Here is a 23,753-nt window from a genome sequence, read left to right as displayed (position 1 = left end):
TTTCACTTATTTTTTTTCAATAACAAAGTGTTCAACTACAAATAAAGAATTAATTTTTTCCGATGGTGAAAAATTGAAGCGCTGACATAGAGCAGTGGTCATGAAACAAATAGTCTGAGAGGAAAGCGTCGTCATTTTGAAAACTGTATTTGAGCATTTTTCGAAGTTTAAATATTGTGTGGGTTACAATACCATGTTTTAATGCACGAATTTTTTTACAAAGTTTTACTCCTCAATAAAGTAATTAATGACAATTTTCTCTACATAACTTACTCCTGCTATTTATAGCTGTTACGTTGCGAGATTGTATCAGAACTATTTAGTCTACGGCTGAGGTAATACTCAACTCTGTGATTTTGCTGATGTTGATCAAAATAGAGCAACATTGATTCGCCTTTTGATATTCCAATGGTTGTTTCCGTCTTTGCTACTCAAATTATTTCACAAATATTCTTGAATTTTATACTTTATTACATGCTTTTTACTACTTCTCTTGTACATGGAGGCTTTGAAGGCATGTAAACGTGACATAATTTTGCATTGTTTCCATTTGATTAAATTCTTTTCTGCCAAATTTTGTGTTCCTGTTAAGTTCATGTTTATGAATTTATAGGATTCTGTAACCTCTTTAACTGTTTGAAGTTGTGGAGAATTGAATGTTTTGATGTTTTGAACTATAAGCTTTTCGATATATTGGGAAAGAATATTTTAAAATAATTGGGAATATTTTTTTAAAATAATTTTAATAATTTTTATTGGGAAAGAATATTTTTTAAAAGAATTTTATTTTGAATTTTAGTTTCAAAGTTGGCTTCGTTAATGATTAGACCAATCATGTATGGCGTTGAAACAAAACGTTTTATTAGCATTGCTGATATTCCTGATTTTAGCATTGCTCTTCTCACAATTCGTGAGTTTAAGCATTTTAGTGACTTCTGGAAGATCGCTAAGGTATTCAATTGCTCTAGAACGAAGTTTGGAGCAATTATTGTAGTCGTGTGTCTTGTAGATACTCAGTATTAATGGTTTTGTAAAGATTTTATTAATCGAAGAGGAGTATGATTTTCTACCAGGATTTTTTGCCGGAGAAAACATCGTGTTCAGGCCGTGTTAGATCTACTGGTCAAAGTGAACAAGATAACAATTGCACTGATCACACATTTTTGTTCATACCCTGCGTTTATTGAATGCCGTTTTCAGAAGCCATGCTTTTTCATATTCAATTACTTTTGAAATCATTTGCTCTCAGTATTGAGCTCAAATCTGACCCTTTAATAGATCTCAAACAAAGTTTGTAGCAATTATATTAGTTCTACTCGTGCTTATTGGATTTTTTGTAATACCCACTTTTGGTCGATCTCCGGAAGGCCCAAAGTGAACTTTTTCTTTTGAAATTCTTCATTTTTAGGTGACTTAATTGAATTCTAAACTCAGTTTTTCCGGGGCTCCTTAATTCAAACGGGTAAATTTCTAAAAATTTGTATATTTATCTTAACAAGGCTTTGGGATCTTTATTAATTGTGGCTAGGAAGTTTGAAGCAATTACTTGTAACTGTGTCTCTTTGCGACTCGAAAAGGAGAATTGGTATTCTGCAGGTTTTTCATGACAGTTTGCTCATGACTTTGAACTTGGCTTCCTTCTTTTCAAAGATTGACTTCTGGTTTTGAACATTGGACATTAACAGCAGCATGCTTAGTTTCTAATGCATATTAATAATGAACTGCTGGTTATATTCAAGGTCAAAAGGTCGTTTTGAGAAGTTTTGATTCCGTAACAGTCCTTCCTCCCTAGTCGATCTACAGACACCCCACCTGCTTCCCCAACCTCCACACCTTCAAACTAACAATTTGCTCTACATTTTTAAAGACACTTTGTAATTGCTCTCAAACAGTTTGTAGCCATTTTATTGGTCCTGTGGTCTCTTTAATTTGTATTTTTGCTTGATCGATTTTTCGTCTGAGGATTTTAATTGTTTCCTCAAAAACAGAGTAAATAGGTAAAGCACCGCGGCCATTTACTCAATGAGCACCTTTCTTAGAGCGCAGTTAGTCTCAATTCATCAAAGCTTCTGAGAAGACATATTATAGTGTAAACTGCGGTTTTTGGTGTGTTTGGGCCCCCTCCTCTATCCCTCCGCACTATGCCTCCTTGGTCCTCTAACCCCGATTGCTCGACCCGTGCACCTGGAGACCGCACTCAGCTCCCCCTCCACTCTCGCCACAACCCTGCCCCTCTCCCGCTTAACCCCCACCCACACTCCTGCTTCAACTCTCACCACCCAAATGCACGCTCCTAATGCTAGCCTCCCTCAGCTCAAGCGGCTTCTGTCAAATATAACCGCTCGCGGACGATTTGGGAGCAGTTCGACCGACATTTGGTTTATAGTTTTGGTTCATATTTATAGTTTTAGGTTAATCAATTTCTGGTTTTTTATGCTATTTTTCATTGATACTTTTGATTTAAGTAAGGTTTTTACGAGTTTATGTAGCTCGACTTTTGGAGCTCTTTCCGGTATTGAACCAGTTGCTTTTATTTTTTACGCAAATTTCGCTCGAACGTTTTGACTTTTTAGCTAGAACAGTCTCGGACATTCGTTCGCTCGCTTGAGCTATTTAAGTTAAACTTTTTCTTCTTTCAAAAACCTGATAAACTGTCAAAGCCCGAGACCATTACATCTCTGTGCAGCAGCTCTCTTAGAGCTATATAAGTTCCTGGGTATACGGTTCAACGGAGAAGGACAATCTTGGGCCGCTCCCTCTACTCTACCTTCATTTTACCTATCCCGCAGCGTTTTTATTCTCGTCGCAACTCAGGCTAGCCTCCCTGTGCCTCAGCCAGCCCATCACTGTTCGTCCGAGAGCAATTCGTCCGACGGTATTCGGTTATCTTTAAATTTGAGCACTGCACGCTTGAAAAATGTCTTACTAAAGGAACTGGTTTTTCTTTTTCGTAGCCAGTCGTATCTCATTTGGATTGCAAAAATTCCATTATGATTATTATAATGTCTGAATTGCAATCTTGTTCTCTATGCTTCACTTAAAAACCGCATATACCACTGAAGCGTTAATTTAAATGCTTTGTGATTTGAAATTATTGCAAAATTTAGTGCTTCTGTAATTGATTGTTGTAAGTTGTTGCCAACTCCTCCCGGCTTTCTCAAATTCCTCAACACAAGAAACCTTTTTATGATTATGGGCATATGTGAGTTATTGTCATGACAATAAATTACCCAATTCAAAGATACCAATAATTATACACAGGTAAGCTTGCGATCTAAATGAGCATTCGGATATCCAGAAAACACTTTGATCTATCAGCTGATTTTAATGCTGATCAGAAAACAAGTAATGCCAACTATGCCATCCGATTATTGAACCCACATGTTTAAAAATCAAGATAATCTAATGTTTCTGGCTGAAACGAGGTAGCTTGTTATGGTTTGGTTTCGGCTATAATGCCATGTAATGGTGATATGGTTACTTTGGTTTTTAGATCATAGACGAGTTGGAGCGTGAATTTGATTCATTTGAGAAATGTCTGGAGGATTGTGGGTGGAAGACGTGTGATTCATCGCTTCTGGGAATAGGCAGCAGTCGTTTTACGCCTGTCCACTGATCAGTGTGTGAAGGGACTTAATCCTAAACAAACCTGCAATTCAATCTCAACTATTTCCTCCTTTGAACCAGTCGCTGTCTGTAAAATAGACGTTATAAATTATGGGAATTTGTACATTTGGTGTAATATTGCCCTAGGGTTCCGTTATTATTGTAAATATAAATAAATAAGGAAGAAGCACTTTAGAGTTGGGCTAGCGCCACTCAGTTATCCCCTGAGCTCAGCCATTTTGGCTGCTTTCAGATTACGTCAATGTTGATTTTGCCTCATAACTGATCAGATAATCCCACTCAGCTGCCCCTAAACGACACCAAATGTCTTGCACAAACCTATACCCGGCTCTCTTCTTGATTGTAGTAGTCTCTATACACGTTGCGAGTAGTCCTACGCAAATATGTAGCTATCATTCGGGCAAGGATGATCCAGCAATTCGTCTAATTGAACAGTCGATTGCGGCGAATGTTGAGAACAATTTAGACTCTATCGTCTTCTGTGACGAGCAGAAGACAACTTCGTGCTACGCTCTCTTCAAATCGACTGCTAATAGTATTGATATTATATCGGCTGGTTGTCTAGCAAAGAACGCTTCCAGTTCCAATGGTATTGGAGCCAAATGCAACAATGATAACTGCACGGCACTGTCCAACCACCTTGTGGGCGAGGATGAGGTAGAGCTGAACAAGTCAAAGACTGGCTTCTGTTGTTGTTCTACCAGGCTCTGCAATCAGAGAGTGTTGAAGCCCAAGATACAGAAATCGACTCCTGTTCTAGTCTATCAGGTAATTTTGTTCTCTGGAAAAAAATAGTTGAAGCAAGTGATTCAACTTTTATTTGTGAATCGCTTAAAAACTTATTTTCAGTTTCAAGTTTATTGCAAACTTCGGATTTGTAAATAACAAGCAGCAGTGTTTTCCCGTTGATTCTTGTGGTGATTTCACTTTGTGCTTGCTCTCGAATTAAGTTTAAAACAATTATTGTACTCGTGTGTCTCTTGTCTCAAAAGATTTTTGTCTGCAAAATTTCTAATCTGCGCCTTTTGTCTTTTGAACAGGCAAATAGAGAACATCAAGAGATAAATTTTACCAGTGAAAAGCGATTTAAAATTTACTATTTCTATTTTTATTTGTACTCGAACTAAGTTGGAAGCAATTACTGTAGCCATGTGTGTCTTATGCAGAATTTTTGCGTGATCTTTTGCTATTTTGTTCTAGAATTTTCTTTAGCTTGCTTGAGTTATTTGACTTTTGGTCTTGGGAAACCGGATAAATTGTTAAACACTGAGGGCATGATTTATCTATGTACCAAAGCTGCTGAGGAAGCAGAAATTATTTAATGTGTTTTTCAGCTGGAGCCAAAACCTAATGGACGAGACACAAACAGCAAGACTGGTTATCTGGTACTCATTCTGGCCATAGTATCATTATTGACTGTGGGTGCAATCCTAGTGTTCCTTGCAATGCGGCACCTGCATCGTAAAGTGTTCACAGCATTTAACCCCTGCAACAGCTGTGAATCTAGACAGGGAGGGGTGCCGGGTGCATACGCGGGTTGTGACGAGCAAAGGGTCATGATGGAGTTGGGTGCTCTGGGAGATGGGACCTACATCGAGAAAGACGGAACCACCAAAATTGCCAGCAGTCCATCAAACGGCAACATTGGTAAGATTAATTAAGTTTGTTAATAGCCGCCTCATCTTCTCAGCCGGCTATTATAGCGCTCCTATTTTTTTTTTTTTTACTTCGTCGAATAAAAAAATTTTTCGCTTTACCTCATTTTGCCGCTTTTTCAACATTTTGCGTGATATCTTTTTGACTTCTCTAGACTAGTTTCTCTCTTCTCTCATTCTGCTAAAAATGATTTTGAACATCAGTTGCTCAGCAAAGCAATTCAAAATGACCAAAGTCAGTATAAAAAATTGAAGTCAGAAGTAGAAACGGGATAAACCCATAAAGCCCAATTTTAGATGCCCGCTATTTGAACGTCGTTCCTATAAGTCTTAGTTACCATCTGTAATGCTTATTGGTATTGATAGTAGCCCCTGTAGCCTCTCTCTAAGAATCAGAAGTACGTTATCTTCAACTACGAAATGCCATCAAAATAAATCGGACTTAAAAAATGTTTTTGTACAAAAATCTTTTTTTTCAATATCTTCTGTTCTTTCAATCCCAATCATGCTTATTGGAATCAACGGCGGCTATTTTCCGGCAATCTGCCGGGTATGTTTATGAATGGTGACTCTTTGTGCACAGACTAAGTTAATTGCAACCAAGAAACAAATGGCTCAAACTTTTCTGTCGATACTTTGCAGTTAGCTGTCAAGCAAAATTGTATGAATTTATTATAGCTGCGAAACTGTAGGCTGTGCGTAACTATATTGCGTACTCTTGGATCTTCGTTTTGTTTCGTCGTCTGATGTCACTCTCGTTTTCAATTTTTTTTTCACTCCGCTAAGCTCAACATAGTGGCTTTGCCCACGTGTTGATGGCGCTATTCAGCTGCTCTTAAGTATGTGACGTCATTTGTCGCTCATCAGGAGTGAGTTTAAAGATGAATTAATTGCTTGATTGATTTAAATCATAGATGACTTATCTAAATCACTTTTAAAACTTTTCTAAATCACTTTTGCACTAATTTCAGTTTACTCCAGATCTTTTAGTTCTCTGAAGTCATTAAAGAAATACTGTTTAACGAAGGACGGTTAAATTATGGCTTCTTATTTCAAATGAAGTCTGAACTTTTTTTTAAAAAAATTTTTCAGTAAAAAGATTGATTTTCAAGTTTTCCTGGATTGTGGACAACTAATTCATTTTGCTTCAATACCTGTTGCTATATATTTTGTAAAGCAATCATGTCTATTTTGGCAATGTTCCGAGAACTTCCATGTAATTCATCTTCAGCTCAGAGCAACTTTAACTATTGTTTTTTTTTGGTATTTCATAATTCTATAAGATTTTTATGAAAAGATTGATGTCAAGTGAGCTACCATTGCTTAATTAATTTCGAAATAGATTAATTACTTTAAATTGCACTCATTAACATGAAATCTATATCGGCATAATTTTAACGTTAATTGAATTCAGTCAATGAAATTTCTTTCCGATATGCAGGATAAATTGGGTTATTAATTGCCCTCAAACGAAGTTTAGCAATTTTATTAGTCATATGGTCTTTTTAATGTTTTTTTGCTTCAGCAATTTTTCGTCTGATGCTGTTTAGTTTTGTCCTCAGAAAAGAGAAAAACAGGTAAAGTTCGGAGGGCATTAAGTGTCTGAGCAGCTGTCTTAGAGCCGCGTACGTCTTACTCGTCTCCAAGTATGCAACTCACTGAAACAGTTGGCATAAATTAGCAGCGCAATTTCTTGCAGGCAGTTATCAGAGCCACCGCGATGATCATAAAACAACCTCTTCAACCAGTTTTCGTCCCATCAGACCGACACTAAATGATAGTTATAGGGACCGCATACAAACAATAAAGAGCCATTAAATTGCAAGGAACATAAACGACACACGATTCATACTCAGTTGAACAAAGACAGAGAGCAACTAGGCACACCGCCAAGGACAGCAGAACAAACGCTGCCACGAATTACACATAATCCGATTAGCACAACTGAAAACTGGATACTGCACCCTCCTAAACTCTTATTTGAGTAGGATCTGAAACAATGTTAATAACCACTCTCCCAAATGTGAAGTAGCACCACATGACGTAAAGCACATTTTAACTGCAGTAAGAACACCGCGGACCTGAAAGTGATTGACCTGTGGGAAAGACCAGTAGAGGTAGCCGACTGGCTAGACTCAAAACCATCAGTCCAACACCACACCACACTGCGCAGAATAATCCGCCTTCCCTTCCGCCGATGTCGACGATGCCCCTCCTGCCCCCAAACCCGTGGACCGCGTTTCATTCCAAATGGCGTAGATGCAGAAAAGTCGCCGCACCACAAGCAGGTTGTGGATAGGCAGTCACACTACTACTATATCTTTTTTTCTGATGCAAATGCATCTAGGGTACCAGTTAGAAACGGCAATAAGCCCCGTATCTCGCCAAAGTACCTGCGAATTGCAGCTCTGTGCGACAGCTACAACAAAAGGAGGCAAAACTTCGTGGTGTGAAAGACGGTTCTTAACCTTTCGTTGCGAGTTTGATCCCAACACGGGCCCCCAGTCACCCGATTTTTCGGTTGGTTTCGTCAGTCGGTTATGTTCATTTGTGTGTTATGCCTCTACGATCAAATTATTTCGAGGAGTCGTGTGCCATATTGCGTTTTAAAATTTTGATAAGAAATGGAAAATTGAATTTTATATTCTATAAGAAGCGTAATACTAGCTTTCTAGAATTAGCAAAACTTTTGTTTTGCTTAAGCTGTGCATTTCGTTGCGTTTTTCTTCGTGCTAAGTAGGATTCATAGGCTCATTCTTTTGAAACAGAAAAAAGATTTAGCAACTAAGATGTCGTTAAACTACTGACTGGCAACTTGAAGTCCAGAATTGTAATTGAACATGAAAAACTATTTTATACAAGCGGAAGATTAAATTTTCTATTTCTAAACGTATTAACATGCGAATTAGTTGTCGTAAACTCCAAATAGACTGTCCCAAACTGCATTGTTTTCAGCCTTTCCGTCTAGTATCATTTTCAATTGAATTACCATGCTGGACGGATATTGATTATCAACGGCTTTCGAAAGAAGTTTGAAGCAACTATTATAAAGGTGTGTGTCTTTTTGAAAAAATTTTGCTTGAGCGTTTTGTTCTAGAACATTTGTTCGATTTCACTTCTTGAGTGACTTTTTCACGCTTAACTTTGATTTTTTGAGTGATTTAAGTTGCGCGTATTCAGAAATTAAATCTGTAAGCTAAAATAAGAAAGATTGTGAGCGATTAACGTGCATAACTCACGTAGCGTAGAGGTAAACCCCTCCACAACCGGAAGTTTTTGCACCTTTAAAGTTTCTCTAGCCTATGCCCCCTTCTAAATTGTTTGCCTCGCAAGTCGTGCAAGACCAATTTGTCCGCCGTTGGTCGGTTTATGTTTTCAGATTGAGAAAGATAACAACGGTTTGGGGAAATCCCCCAGGTCAAATCTCTCCATCTGCAATGATCGCTGTAGAAGTCAGTCATTTTTATCTCTGCTAAGTGTTGGTTGTTTGTTTTTGATGAGTGCAGTTGACAACAACAATGTGAAGCTGATGAAGTTGATTGGACAAGGGAGGTATGGGACAGTGTGGCATGCTCTAATGAGAGACACGGAGCAGGAGGTGGCTGTCAAACTGTACAAGAGTGAGCACAAACTCTACTTCAACAATGAGCTCAACATCTACCAAATCCCTCTCATGCAACACCCCAATATTGTCTGCTTCATTGCAGGTCAATATCAAAATAGTCATTTCTGTATATTAATTGAAACCCAACCATTTACAGCATCTTCTGGAACTCTTTTGAGTGTTTTTTAAATAACTGCTTCTCGACGTATCGAGGTATAATGGATTTAAACAGGAACGAGTGAAACCATTGATAATGAGCATTGATGCATAGATGCACAAGAATTTTGGTATCTATTAAGTTTTGCGAACCCCGACCTCTCCCCAATCACAATCTATATCTATATATTAAACGAAACTCGAATGCTATGTCAACATGTTTAAGCACCTAATCTTCACATGTTTTAGCGTCCCTTAAACATGCAGCCTAGCGTTTTGCATGCATTTTGAGCGCTGCGAGGTGGATTCGAACCGGGGTCTCTTGAGTTCGATCAGGGTATAAAAACGTTCGCAAACCATCTATCTATATCTATATATTAAACGAAACTCGAATGCTATGTCACCATGTTTAAGCACCTAATCTTCACATGTTTTAGCGTCCCTTAAACATGCAGCCTAGCGTTTTGCATGCATTTTGAGCGCTGCGAGGTGGATTCGAACCGGGGTCTCTTGAGTTCGATCAGGGTATAAAAACGTTCGCAAACCACTAGGCTAAATCTCTTGCTGTGAAGCATCCATATCTATAGCGTGTCCCATAAAATTGAAATAAGCGAACGTTTCAAAAGCCACAGGTTAGAGCTCAAGGTTCAAAGTTCAATTTTAAACCATGTAGAAAAAATTGATAAATGAAATCTTAATGGAAAACACGTTGACATTCAAATGACCGCATTGACGCTGAATTGCACGTTTTTGGCGCTTTTCAAAGGTTCGCTTATTTCAACTTTATGGGACAGAGTATATATCTATATATTAAACGAAACTCGAATGCTATGTCACCATGTTTAAGCACCTAATCTTCACATGTTTTAGCGTCCCTTAAACATGCAGCCTAGCGTTTTGCATGCATTTTGAGCGCTGCGAGGTGGATTCGAACCGGGGTCTCTTGAGTTTGATCAGGGTATAAAAACGTTCGCAAACCACTAGGCTAAATCTCTTGCTGTGAAGCATCCATATCTATAGCGTGTCCCATAAAATTGAAATAAGCGAACGTTTCAAAAGCCACAGGTTAGAGCTCAAGGTTCAAAGTTCAATTTTAAACCATGTAGAAAAAATTGATAAACGAAATCTTAATGGAAAACACGTTGACATTCAAATGACCGCATTGACGCTCAATTGCACGTTTTTGGCGCTTTTCAAAGGTTCGCTTATTTCAACTTTATGGGACAGAGTATATATCTATTTATTAATTCAACGTCAACAGAGAGCCACTGAGCACCATGTTTAAGCGCCTATGCAAAGCCGTGAATGCAAAAATAGGTCATTGACCGAAAAGCTGCCAATGTCCGAAAAGCTGCCTGTGCCAATAAGGTCAACGACCGAAAAACTGCGGATGCAAAAATAGGTCATTGACTGTGTTGCGGCTGCTCAAGAATCTCACCGGAACCGATATAACACAGCCTGGTTCGCGAGTTTTACGCCGGCCTGGTTCTTCACTGGGTTCGATTGACTAACGATCTCGCAGAAATAATTAGTCGTTCGGACGTATTAAAGGACTGTAACTTTAATTTTGCTGATTGAAGTTAAGAAAATCCTAAGTGATAATCTATGTTCAATCTCGTGCTGAAGTTTTTAAGACTTCAACCAGTGTTAGTACTGTTGCTAACTTCTCGTCAAGTAAGCTCAACTAACTTAAAACTCGCAAGATCTTAAGATCTAGCAAAACTTAACAAAAAAAACTAAAGTTGTAAAAGAATCAAATTTTATTCTTTTCTGAGAGCCAACTGCTCTTGGTAACAGTTTCTAATGGTTCTAAATACAATCAAGTTTCACTAATCAAACAATTAGGTTAAAGTAAATAATCAAATACTTATCATTTATAACATCATCGCTACTTGTTTCTGATTGGTTAATCAAGAAAATGATTTAGGTAATTGATTACATAGTAAATGTCAAATTACTGCAATATTTACTTTTGTTGACATAAGCACGGATGGTTATTACGTGGCTCTAAATGCCTCGAATGTACGTTATTTCACCTTTAATGATCATCTAGAGAATCATAAAATAAACAACTTAATAAAAATAAATAAATTGCCAATTTTGCACCATTTAAGTGCTAATAGCCACACTTGTGGGTCTGATGCAATAACGTTCGTTGGGTCCATGAGTAGCTTAGAGGTAACCCTAACCGTCTGCCATAACCTCGGGTTGCTCGGGTTTTGCCTTCCCAAAATCGGGGGGGTGTACAGATTTTCGGTCCCAACTTATAAAATTTTTCAGTTTTGACCATTTTTGAGTTTTGACAAATTCTAAGTTTTTTCAGTTTCAAAAGTTATTTCATGCTGTCTGATGGCTTTTCTAGCTCATTTGAAGTGGCGCCAACATCGCCGGCCCTGTTTTCGATCTCGGAAACACCATCGTAGAATACTGGCGCTAACTTCACGACTGGCCGGTTTAGCTCTCCATGTGCCATTTTGACTCTCGCTGATCTCACAACACCGTCGTTGCCAGTGAAGATCTCATTGATTCGTCCAAGTTTGTACTCACAGCGTTTCACAGAGTCATCTACTAGCCACACTAACTCGCATTCTTTCTGGTTTCGCACATGTTCTTTTGACCACTTCGATCTCTGGTTCCATTGTGGAAGATATTCACGAGTCCATCTTTTCCAGATCATGTCGGCATATGCTTGAGCCGTTTCGAATGATTTTCTCAGGTCGTGGTAGCCTTTATTGGATGGCATGAATGGTGCACTCGCGTTCTCTCGTCCTAGCAAGAAATGATTAGGTGTGAGTGCTGTCAAATCTTCAGGGTCGTCACTTACTGCTGTCAGGGGTCTTGCTTTGAGAGTCTGCTCTACAAGACCCATTGTTGTGCTGTGCACCTCGTCGGTGAGGCTTCTGTTGTCCAAGATTGCAATCATGACTTTCTTGCAACTTTGAACCAGTCTTTCCCAGATTCCACCAAAATGAGGAGCTCCGGGAGGGTTGAATTTCCAAACAATCTTTTTCTGTGCTAAGTCACTCTCAATCTTAGCTTTGTCCCACTCGTTCATGAATGCTTTCAGCTCATTGGCCGCTCCTACGAAGTTTGTTCCGTTGTCACTGATGATGGTGTTCGGATAGCCACGTCTTGCAATGAATCTTGTCACTGCAGCTAGACATGACTCGGTGTCCAATGACTGTGCGACTTCGATGTGTACTGCTCTGGTTGTCAGGCAAGTGAAGAGACAGCACCATCTCTTCAAGGTACGTCGTAGGAACTTGATTTCGATGGGTCCGAAGTAGTCGACTCAGCTATGGATGAATGGGAACACATGTTCATCAAGTCGTTCTCGGGGTAGATCTGCCATCGGTGGGTGAATTGGGTTGGCGTTCCTGTGTCTGCATTTGATGCATCTCGACTTGATTTTTCTTAATGCCTTTCTCAGCCCGATGATCCAGTATTCTTGTTGGAGCATGTTTCTCACGTACTCTGTGCCCTCATGTAGGTTGTCTCGATGTGCTTTCTCCAACAGAAGTTGTACAACTGGATGTTTTGCCGTTAATAATATTGGATGTTTTGCATTGTAGTCAAGGTTTGAATGCTTCAGTCAGCCTTTCACTCTAATTGTTCCATCCTCCTCTATGAAGGGTGACAATATGGCAATGTTTAACGTTTTGGAGATTTCTTTGCTGTTTGCTATAGACTTCGAAACATTCGGGAAACTTTTGAACAATTCGAAACAGTATTTGCTCTGCTTGATGAATTTCGTCTGCTTTCTGGGTACCCTTCTTCTTCGTCTTGTACCTCATGCAGTAGGCAATGAAGTTTTTAATTCGGTTGAAGGTACTGTATCGTCTCCAGTCAAACAGTTGGTCTAGTTTTGTTTCTGTTGCTACAGTACTCGTAACTTGCTCAGGTTCGAGTTCGTTCACTTGGCCCCACGGCTTTGGCCACTTTTATTCATCTGCCTGGAGCCATGCCGGCCCGTTTAGCCATACGGAATCCTTGAGGCCTTCGATGGACATGCCTCGGGTTCCGATGTCGGCAGGGTTTTCGACACCTTTGACGTGTCTCCATTGATCCATCGATGAGTTTTCCAGTATTTCCGCTGCTCTGTTAGCAACGAATACTTGTTGTTTCTTGTGCGCTGCATGTAGCCACTGTAGCACTGTTGATGAGTCGGCCCAATGATAGATTTTGTCAATTCTGACATCGTGTTCATTGAGTATCTGCTTTCTGAGCCGAACTCCGTAGACTGCGGCTTGAAGTTCTAACTTTGGTATCGTCATGTGTCTGATGGGTGCCACACGGCATTTCCCTATTACATATGTCAATTTTAGCGTTGCTTCATCTTGCAGATATGCCACGATGCACATCGCTTCCTCTGATGCATCTGTAAAGAAGTGAAGTCTCAAATTTGAACATCCGTTTTCGAAATAAAGTCGATTTATCGTCATCGTCCTTATTTCAACTCAGAGCACCAATCACTGAACAGTTTTGAGTGTTCTGACAACTCTTTGTCCCAAGCTTGCCCCATTGCTGCCCAGATGCTTTTGAGTAGAAACCGCATTCGTATGGTGAAGGGTGAACATATCCCAAGTGGGTCGAATACTGCTGAGACAAAGGATAGGACAATTCTCTGAGTTATTTTTGGTGGAACTTCTTGCTCAGTTCCGCGACAGAGAATGAGACTGTCTGTGTCCACATTCCAGTTGAGTCCTAGGATTGAAGATGATTGTGGTTCTGCTTCGAACGTTTTCACAACTTTCGTTGACCTGTCTGTCTCGGGATTTGTGACTTGATGTCATCGTTACTTGTTATCCATTTCGTCAAATTGAATCCACCTTTTATGAGGATGTCTCTGACTTTCTGGCAGGTTTCGATTGCTTCTTGAGGTGTTCTGACTGACTTGAGGAAGTCGTCCATGTTGAAATTTCGCTAGATAGCTTTGGCAAGATTTTCGTCTTCTTTTGCGTTATCTTTCGCCACTTGATGCAAAGCGTAATTTGCACAAGTCGGCGAGCTCTTCGCCCCAAAAACGTGTCGTGTATACTCGTAAACTTCTATTTTCTGCTCTGGATCTTCTCGCCAGAGAAATCGTAAACATCGACTGTCATGGTTTGGGACAGCAACTTGAAGAAACATCGCTTCTATGTCGGCTGATAAAGCTATTTGGTGTTCTCGGAAGCGAAAAATGATTCCGATCAAACTCTGCAGCAGGTCTGGTCCAGATAGAAGTTTGTCGTTCAGGGCTACACCTTGATACTTTGCTGCTGCGTTGCACACTCTTCTGACTTTTTCGGGTTTGTGCGGGTTTATGACGGGATGATGTAAATACCATTGCAGTTTGTCTTTAGTTTCATTCAGTTCAGCTTGATCTACTTTCCGAACGCATCCACCGTTGACATCTGTGTCAATGGTTTCTTGGTACCGCTTTTTTAGCGTTTCGTCTTTCTGCAGGCGTCGTTCTAGAGACTTGAGTTGCCCCATAGCAGAGTAGAAGTTATTTGGTAACTTCACTTCATCTTCTCGCCACAGAAGTCCAACTTCATATCTTTTATCATTGAATTGCGTTGTTTGCCCCAACGTCTTGATTGCTCATTGCTCTTCCTTTGAATGTCCGGTGACATCGCAGTTTGAAGCGTAGGACTCCATATCCCACCACTTACTCAACTGGTTTGTTAATTTGTCATCTGCAATTGATGTTGCTGTGGTCGCAAGAGTAGCTGCTTGCTTCGCTGGTAGGGGTCCACTTAAAGCCCAACCAATCTTTGATTTCACTACCCATGGTGCAGCTTTGTCTTCTGACTTCTTGAATTCAAAAGGGTGATGAATGTCGTAGCAATCTTGTCCAAGAATCACTTGAACATCGTTTAGATTGTAGCTCTGATTTGGTAAATTCCTCAGATGTGGGTAGCGGTCTTTCAATTCTTGCAGCTCTACAATCTGGTCACCCAACTTCAGTTTCTCGTGCACATAGAATTGCACTGTCGTCAATGGTCGAGACTTCTCATGCTCTGAAACAGCTATCGGCACTATTTCCGTCTTGACATCTTGTGAGCCATGGATCCCTGCTACGGATAGAAATGCTTTTCGGCCTTGGAGTTGGAGTTTTGACACCACTGATTTGTCCACAAATGAGATTGAGGATCCCGAATCACACATTGCTAGTACATTTAGGCTTAAGTCTGTTTGTCAGCTTGATTCGTACCACTGGGAGTCCTCCTTGGGTGATGTTAGTTGCTACTGCCGTTGTAGCATCTGAGACATTCTTTGTAGTATCCTTCTTCGGTAGGTCGCTGTGCAAAAGCCTGTTGTGTCGTCTTCCACAGCTGGGTACACTGCATGTCCTGCTTCTGCAGTCCTTCGACATGTGGCCTGGTTTCAAACAATTGAAACACAGTCGGAACTTCTGGAAATGCTCTCGTCTTTCATTTACTTTCATTGATTTGAACTTTTCACACGTCCAAATAGGATGTTGTCCGTCTTTGAAGGGACATTCAAAATTCTTAGATTTGCTTGACTCTTCAGCGAAGCAAAGGTACTCGTCTTCGGTTTATCACGGCTTTGAAATTTATTTCTGTCAAATGACGAGTTTGTCTGTGCTAACAAGTTCTCATGAATTACAGCTTTGGAGGCAAGCCACTCTTTGAAAACAATCAGGTTACCTCTCAGTAGTCGACGATCTTGCATGTACTGCAACCACTGTTCTCTCAGTTGAGGAGAAAGTTTTCTCGTTGTTGAACTTAGCCCTGCTTCTGCTTCTAGGTCTGATGTGTATCCAAGTTGAGTCAAGGTGTTCACTACATTTGTAACCACATTTGCGAACTTGACGATGCTCGTCGAATCGTCGTGCCGAATTGGAGGATGAGTATGTATTTTCTTGAACTGAGCGTTGACTATGACATCTGATCTGCCATACTTCTCACAGAGTATATCCCAAGCATGATAGTATGATTGCGAGCTGAATCCCATTCCCGATATTGCTGCTTTTGCTTGACCCGTGAGACTGGTCTTGAGGTATTGCATCTTTTCTGTATCGCTGATCGGCTTTTGATGAACAACAACATCAAAAAGACCTGACCACTCTGGCCACTCCAGGGGGTCTCCTGAAAACTCAGTCAGTTTTAGTTTTGGCAAGCCACTAGCACCACTGCTTGGTACTGGTTGGTAGATGACTTGGGGAGTGGCGTGATTCATTGTGCTCCTGTTTATGCTCTCGGCAGACCTGTTTCGAGAGTTGTTAATGGGACCCTGACTCCTGTTTCTAGTTTGAACTGCTGACGTTCCCTGCTGCTGAAACGTCGTCCTTGTCAACGGCGGTGCTGGTGGGTCCGTTACTCTAATTGGTTTACGGACTTCTGGTTTCTTGAGAATGCTCGGTTCTGTCAGTTGCGTTGAGAAAAGTCCTTCGCCCGGTTGGAACAGTGGGGTACTTTTCGGGTAGCTGCTGAAACGTTTGTCAGCTCTGTCTTTTTGACATTTGTTGGAGGTTCGATAACAACCTTGGGAGATAGTGGCCGTCTAGGGACAGACTGTTGAGGCGCTGATTCTACCCACCCGGTTGTTCTTTTGTGATTTCGTTTTGATCCAACACTTTCTATCTCATCTGCCACTGATCCAGATGCTCTTGAGCTTCCTTTGGTAAGCTCAAGTTTCAGACGTCTTTCTTCTTCTTCTTCCTCTGCTTTCTTTCTTTCGTTTTCAAGTGCTCGCTCATGCTGCCGAAGACGCAGTTCATCTTCTTGTTGTTGCATCTTTAGACGTAACTCTTGTTGTTGTTGTTGCTGTTGCAAACGTAACGCTTCTTGCTGGCGACGAAGTTCTATTTCGTCACGCTCTTGCTCTAACTCCAACTGGCGCTCTCGCAGTCGTTGCTCTGTTTCTTTCTTTGCTCTTAGGTTTTCGAGCTCCATTGCTTCGATCTGTCGCCTTCTCGATGATCGCGAGTTGGCGATACTCGGTTGTTTTCTGCTTCCATGAGTAGCAGAATGCTTGGAAGAGACCTCGGTGTTCTCCTCGGCGTTTTCTATTGCTCCATTTCCTGTATCAATTACAGTTTCATCGTTTGGGTCTTTGTCACCAGTCGATGTAGTTGTCACTAACGATGTTTGGTTTCCACAATCCTTGCTGAGCCTATACTGTTTAATCAAATCCTGATTGTGACTCCTAACATTACTGAAATTCGCTAACCCATGGGGACAATTTTCTGTCTTCAATATTCGAAGAGCTTCTGCGTAAATTTCATCTAGTTTTTCTAAAAACCGTTCTGCCTGATCACGCAGTATCTGTTTTTCGGAGTTGCTTAAATTTTCTGATTTCAATTTCTTTTCGAGTTCTACCAATTCGCTCTCGATTGGAACAGAATCTTCCAACATACTGTACCATCGCAATGTGTCTTTCCGGTAGTCCACGACTACTGCGCGACAATCTTCAATGTCTCGGAGATCTGGTACTTTGTCAACTACCCATCGCAAAACTTTACTCTTTTCCTCTAACATACGCTTGGTGTCATTGTCAAAGCTTTCAAAATACCTTGGTTTTAATAGTAACCTCTGCTGTTGTCGGTTGTCTTCCAAGTTGTCGTATGTCTCGAAGAAACGTCGATAGGCACCTTCGGCCGTCATTGTTTTGTTTTGTGTCAGGAAGCCTTCTAGCTCGTTGAGGTGTCTGGAGAAGGACTTGAGTAGATCAACTTGCTCTTTCTCTAACGTCTTGAGTTGACCACTCGCCTTCCAATCAGCTGTCCTCCAGTGTCTGTTGGGACTTTTGCTGGCCATCGTTGCTGGTTGTGTTTTGGTCCACCAGGTTGAATCGAAGATTCGTTGCTGTTTGTGTCACTGCTGTTGTTGTTGTCCGGGTCGGCGGACCAAATGTTGCGGCTGCTCAAGAATCTCAGCGGAACCGATATAACACAGCCTGGTTCTCGAGTTTTACGCCGGCCTGGTTCTTCACTGGGTTCGATTGACTAAAGATCTCGCAGAAATAATTAGTCGTTCGGACGTATTAAAGGACTGTAACTTTAATTTTGCTGATTGAAGTTAAGAAAATCCTATGTGATAATCTATGTTCAATCTCGTGCTGAAGTTTGTGAGGCTTCAACCAGTGTTAGTACTGTTGCTAACTTCTCGTCAAGTAAGCTCAACTAACTTAAAACTCGCAAGATCTTAAGATCTAGCAAAACTTAAGTTTTCGGGTAGCTGCTGAAACGTTTGTCAGCTCTGTCCTGTGTGACATTTGTTGGAGGTTCGATAACAACCTTGGGAGATAGTGGCCGTCTAGGGACAGACTGTTGAGGCGCTGATTCTACCCACCCGGTTGTTCTTGTGTGATTTCGTTTTGATCCAACACTTTCTATCTCATCTGCCACTGATCCAGATGCTCTTGAGCTTCCTTTGGTAAGCTCAAGTTTCAGACGTCTTTCTTCTTCTTCTTCCTCTGCTTTCTTTCTTTCGTTTTCAAGTGCTCGCTCATGCTTTCGAAGACGCAGTTCATCTTCTTGTTGTTGCATCTTTAGACGTAACTCTTGCTCTTGTTGCTGTTGTTGTTGTTGCTGTTGCAAACGTAACGCTTCTTGCTGGCGACGAAGTTCTATTTCTTCACGCTCTTGCTCTAACTCCAACTGGCGCTCTCGCAGTCGTTGCTCTGTTTCTTTCTTTGCTCTTAGGTTTTCGAGCTCCATTGCTTCGATCTGTCGCCTTCTCGATGATCGCGAGTTGGCGATACTCGGTTGTTTTCTGCTTCCATTTGTAGCAGAATGCTTGGAAGAGACCTCGGCGTTCTCCTCGGCGTTTTCTATTGCTCCATTTCCTGTATCAATTACAGTTTCATCGTTTGGGTCTTTGTCACCAGTCGATGTAGTTGTCACTAACGATGTTTGGTTTCCACAATCCTTGCTGAGCCTATACTGTTTAATCAAATCCTGATTGTGACTCCTAACATTACTGAAATTCGCTAACCCATGGGGACAATTTTCTGTCTTCAATATTCGAAGAGCTTCTGCGTAAATTTCATCTAGTTTTTCTAAAAACCGTTCTGCCTGATCACGCAGTATCTGTTTTTCGGAGTTGCTTAAATTTTCTGATTTCAATTTCTTTTCGAGTTCTACCAATTCGCTCTCGATTGGAACAGAATCTTCCAACATACTGTACCATCGCAATGTGTCTTTCCGGTAGTCCACGACTACTGCGCGACAATCTTCAATGTCTCGGAGGTCTGGTACTTTGTCAACTACCCATAGCAAAACTTTACTCTTTTCCTCTAACATACGCTTGGTGTCATTGTCAAAGCTTTCAAAATACCTTGGTTTTAATAGTAACCTCTGCTGTTGTCGGTTGTCTTCCAAGTTGTCGTATGTCTCGAAGAAACGTCGATAGGCACCTTCGGCCGTCATTGTTTTGTTTTGTGTCAGGAAGCCTTCTAGCTCGTTGAGGTGTCTGGAGAAGGACTTGTAGATCAACTTGCTCTTTCTCTAACGTCTTGAGTTGACCACTCGCCTTCCAATCAGCTGTCCTCCAGTGTCTGTTGGGACTTTTGCTGGCCATCGTTGCTGGTTGTGTTTTGGTCCACCAGGTTGAATCGAAGATTCGTTGCTGTTTGTGTCACTGCTGTTGTTGTTGTCCGGGTCGGCGGGCCAAATGTTGAGGCTGCTCAAGAATCTCAGCGGAACCGATATAACACAGCCTGGTTCTCGAGTTTTACGCCGGCCTGGTTCTTCACTGGGTTCGATTGACTAACGATCTCGCAGAAATAATTAGTCGTTCGGACGTATTAAAGGACTGTAACTTTAATTTTGCTGATTGAAGTTAAGAAAATCCTAAGTGATAATCTATGTTCAATCTCGTGCTGAAGTTTGTAAGGCTTCAACCAGTGTTAGTACTGTTGCTAACTTCTCGTCAAGTAAGCTCAACTAACTTAAAACTCGCAAGATCTTAAGATCTAGCAAAACTTAACAAAAAAACTAAAGTTGTAAAAGAATCAAATTTTAGTCTTTTCTGAGAGCCAACTGCTCTTGGTAACAGTTTCTAATGGTTCTAAATACAATCAAGTTTCACTAATCAAACAATTAGGTTAAAGTAAATAATCAAATACTTATCATTTATAACATCATCGCTACTTGTTTCTGATTGGTTAATCAAGAAAATGATTTAGGTCATTGTTTACATAGTAAATGTCAAATTACTGCAATATTTACTTTTGTTGACATAAGCACGGATGTATATTACGTGGCTCTAAATGCCTCGAATGTACGGTATTTCACCTTTAATGATCATCTAGAGAATCATAAAATAAACAACTTAAGAAATTTAACAATAAATAACAAAATATCGAAAAATGCCAATTTTGCACCGTTTAAGTGCTAATAGCCACACTTGTGGGTCTGATGCAATAACGTTCGTTGGGTCCATGAGTAGCTTAGAGGTAACCCTAACCGTCTGCCATAACCTCGGGTTTCTCGGGTTTTGCCTTCCCAAAATCGGGGGGGATGTACAGATTTTCGGTTCCAACTTGTAAAATTTTTCAGTTTTGACCATTTTTGAGTTTTGACAAATTCTAAGTTTTTTCAGTTTCAAAAGTTATTTCATGCTGTCTGATGGCTTTTCTAGCTCAATTGAAGTGGCGCCAACAGACTGAAAATCTGCCAATGTCCGAAAACCTGCTTGTGCCAAAAAGGTCAACGACCGAAAAGCTGCGAATGCAAAAATAGGCCAATGACTGAAAACATGCTTATAAAAAATTAATCAATTGCCGAAATATTTGTCACACGATAACAGTCCTTGAATGGCATATGCAATGCATCACAGATATTGACAGAGTAAAGATTCTTTAAGTAAAAGTCCGAAATTAAATCAAAGATGATAAATTGTCCATTTGATTGATTAAAAAATGATAAAGAAATTTAAATCACCTAGATAGAAATGCAACGGGCTGTAGGTTTTGTGTAGCGTTTTTAAATTCGCATCAAAGATTGTTGCGTTTTTTTTCTCTTGCTTCTGTCTTTCTCCTTTCTCTGTATATCATTTCTCTCTTTCGTTTTTCTTTTTTCGGTGTTTCTTTTCTCTTTCGCTCTTTCCCCCCCTCTTTCGCTTTTCTTTCTTTCTTTTCTACATTCCTTTTTTCTCGTTTCTCTCTTTTGTCTTTTTCTCTTCTATCTTTCTTTTCTCTTTTTCTCTCTCTTTCTTTTCTGTTGTTTTTATCTGTCTTTGTTTTTCTCATTCTCTTTTCTCTTTGTTCCTCTTCCGCTTGTCTTTAGTTCCTCGTATCCTTTTTCTTTGTTTTTCTTCTTTTTTGCTTTTTTTACTTTTCAGTCGTTCTTTTCTCTGTTGCTTTTTTCCTGTCTTTCTTTTCTCTCTTTCTGTTTCTCTCTTTTTTTCTGTCTTTCCTTTCTGCCTTTTTCTCTCTTGTTTCTTTTTTTCTCTCTTGGATTTTTTTGTCGATTACGTCAGTCTGTCTATTCTGTTGTTTCTTTCCTCTCTTTCGATAATCTCTTGCTTTTCTCTCTTGCTTTTCATTCTCTTCTCTGTATTTCCTGTCTGTCTTTTCTGTCTTTTCATTTGTTTTTGTCTTTTTTTCTTTCGTTTGTCTTTTCTCTTTTTTTCAGTCTTTCTTCTCTCTTTCGTTTGTCTGTTTCTTTCCTGTCCTTCTTTTTCTCAATCTTTTTTCTCTTTGTTCCTCTTCCGCTTCTCTTTAGTTTCTGGCATCTTTTGTTTTTTTAGCTTTTCTTTCTTTCGTGCTTTTTTCTCTTTCTTTTCTCTTGTTTTCTCTTTCGTTTTTCTTTTTCTTTCCGTATTTCCTCTTTCGCTGTCTTTTCTCCGCCTTCTCTTTGGCTTTTCTTTTTTTTCTGTATTCCTTTTGTTTTTTTTTCGCTCTTTTTTTTCTTTCTTTTTTTCTCTTTCATTTCTGTTCTTTTTATCTGTCTTTCTGTTTAGTTTCTCGTATCTTTTTTCCTTCCTGTTTTTTTTTCTCTTTTGCTTTCCGCCTTCTTTTCTGTCGTTTCTTTCTCTTTTTTTTCTGTCTTTCTTCTCTATTCTTTCTTTTCTTTCTTTCGATTGTCTCTTACTTTTGTCTGTTGCTTTTCTTTCTCCTTTCTGTTTTTCTTGCCTGTCTTTTTTGTCTTCCTTTTCCCTTCCTTTTGTTTTTTTTCTCTTCTGTCTTTCTTTTCTCGCTTTCTTTTGTGACTTTCATTTCTGTCTTTCTTTTCTCCCTTCTGTTTCTTTCTTTTCTCTTTCTATTCGCTTATTTTCTGTTCTCTTCTTTCTTTTCTCTCGTTCGTCTCTTGCTTTTGTCTCTTTTCTGTATTTCCTGTCTGTCTCTCTGTCTTTCTTTTGTCTTTATTTTTCTTCTTCCTCTTTTTATCTGTTCTTTATTTCTGCCTTTGTTTTATCTTTCGTTTTTCTTCTTTTCTCTCTTTCTTTTCTCTCTTTTTCTTTTTTCTTTTCCTTTGTCTTTGTGTTTTCTTTCTTTCGTTTCTCTGTCTTTTCTCTCCTTTTCAGTCTTTTTTCTCTTTCTTTTGTCTTTATTTTCTGTTTTTCTTTTTCTTATTGTTTTTCTCTTTGTTCCTCTTCGGCTTCTCTTTAGTTTCTCGCATCTTTTTTCGTTTCTTTTTTCTTTTTTGCTGTTGTCTTTTTTTCTGTCGTGCTTTTCTCTCTCGCTTTTCCTGTCTTTCTCTTTTCTCTTGCTTTTTTCTTCCGTTTTTCTTTTTCTGTCCGTATTTCCTCCTTCGTTCTTTCTCTCTTGCTTTTCTATCTCTTTTCTGTTTTTCGTCTGTATTTCTTGTGTTTATTTTCTCTTTTTTTGTTTTTTTTCTCTTCCGTCATTCTTTTCTGCCTTTCTTTTCTTTCGTTCCTTTTTTCTCTCTTGCTGTTCGCTCTTTCTTTTCTCTTTTGCTTTTCTCTCTTTCTTTGCGCTCCTTCGTCTCTTTTTTTTCTGTTCTCTTCTGCTTTTTTTCTACCATTTTTCTTTTCTTTCCTCTCTTTTCTCTTTCTTTTCTGTCTTTTTATTTGTTTTTGTCTTTTCTTTCTTTCGTTTCTCTGTCTTTTCTCTTTTTCAGTCATTTTTCTCTCTTTTGTCTGTTTCTTTCCTGTCTTTCTTTATCTCATTATTTTTTCTCTTTGTTCCTCTTCACCTTCTCTTTAGTTTCTCGTATCTTTTTTCCATTATGTTTTTCTTCTGTGCCTTTAACTGTCTTTTTTCTTTTTTTTCTATTGTCTCTTTCTTTTCTGTCGTTTTTCTCTTCTCTAATTTCTCTCCTTCTTTTTTCTGCTTTTTATCTCTTTCTTTTCTCTTTCGCTTTTCTTTCTTTTGTTTTTTTCTGTATATCTTTTCCCTCTGTCCGTTTTTTTTTGTATCTCAATTCTCCCTTGTGTTCTTTTTTCTCCCTCTTTCACTTCAGTTTTTCCTTTCTGTATTTCTTTTCTGTCTTCTATTTCTTGTCTTTTTTTTCTTTATTTCATTCTTTCTTTCCTGCTCTTTTTATCTGTCTTTCTTTTTTTCATTCTTTTTTCGTTTTCGTTCCTCCTTCGCTACTCTTTTGTTTCTTGTTTCTTTTTTCCCTTCTTTTCTTTGGTTCTTTTTTCTCTGCTGTCTTTTCTACCTTCTTTTTCTTTCTCTTCTCTTTTCTTTTTTTTCCAGTTTTCGTCTTTCATTTCTCTTCTATCTTTTCTCCCTTTCGCTTATCTTTTGCTTTTCTGTCTTGCTTCTCTCTCTTTTCAGTATTTCCTATCTGT

General features: G+C 39.5%; 2 protein-coding genes across 4 annotated transcripts in view; both read left to right on the top strand.

Moving 5' to 3' along the window:
- LOC142341835 (RUS family member 1-like) overlaps nucleotides 1-3,769 on the top strand; it is a 176,175-nt gene extending 172,406 nt beyond the window's left edge. Inside the window, exon 7 of one of the 3 annotated variants that reach the window (XM_075393089.1) lies at nucleotides 3,494-3,769. In XM_075393089.1, coding sequence (XP_075249204.1) covers nucleotides 3,494-3,616 — 123 coding nt within the window. In that variant the 3' untranslated portion in view covers nucleotides 3,617-3,769. The remainder of the gene's footprint in view (nucleotides 1-3,493) is intronic. The other 2 variants (XM_075393087.1, XM_075393088.1) reach the window with 2 other exon arrangements.
- Nucleotides 3,770-3,811: 42 nt separating this feature from the next.
- The window catches only part of LOC142341834 (bone morphogenetic protein receptor type-2-like), a 46,058-nt gene continuing 26,116 nt past the window's right edge, over nucleotides 3,812-23,753 (top strand). Inside the window, exons 1-3 of the mRNA XM_075393086.1 lie at nucleotides 3,812-4,395; nucleotides 4,962-5,274; nucleotides 8,789-8,989. Of these exons, the coding sequence (XP_075249201.1) occupies nucleotides 3,931-4,395; nucleotides 4,962-5,274; nucleotides 8,789-8,989 (979 nt within the window). The 5' untranslated portion in view covers nucleotides 3,812-3,930. The remainder of the gene's footprint in view (nucleotides 4,396-4,961; nucleotides 5,275-8,788; nucleotides 8,990-23,753) is intronic.

This window comes from Convolutriloba macropyga, chromosome 6 (assembly GCF_964194025.1).
Source record: "Convolutriloba macropyga chromosome 6, txConMacr16.3, whole genome shotgun sequence".
In the NCBI taxonomy this organism is placed as follows: Eukaryota; Metazoa; Xenacoelomorpha; order Acoela; family Convolutidae; genus Convolutriloba; species Convolutriloba macropyga.
Note: the sequence above shows the minus strand (reverse complement) of the source record. Positions and strands in the feature narration are given on the sequence as shown.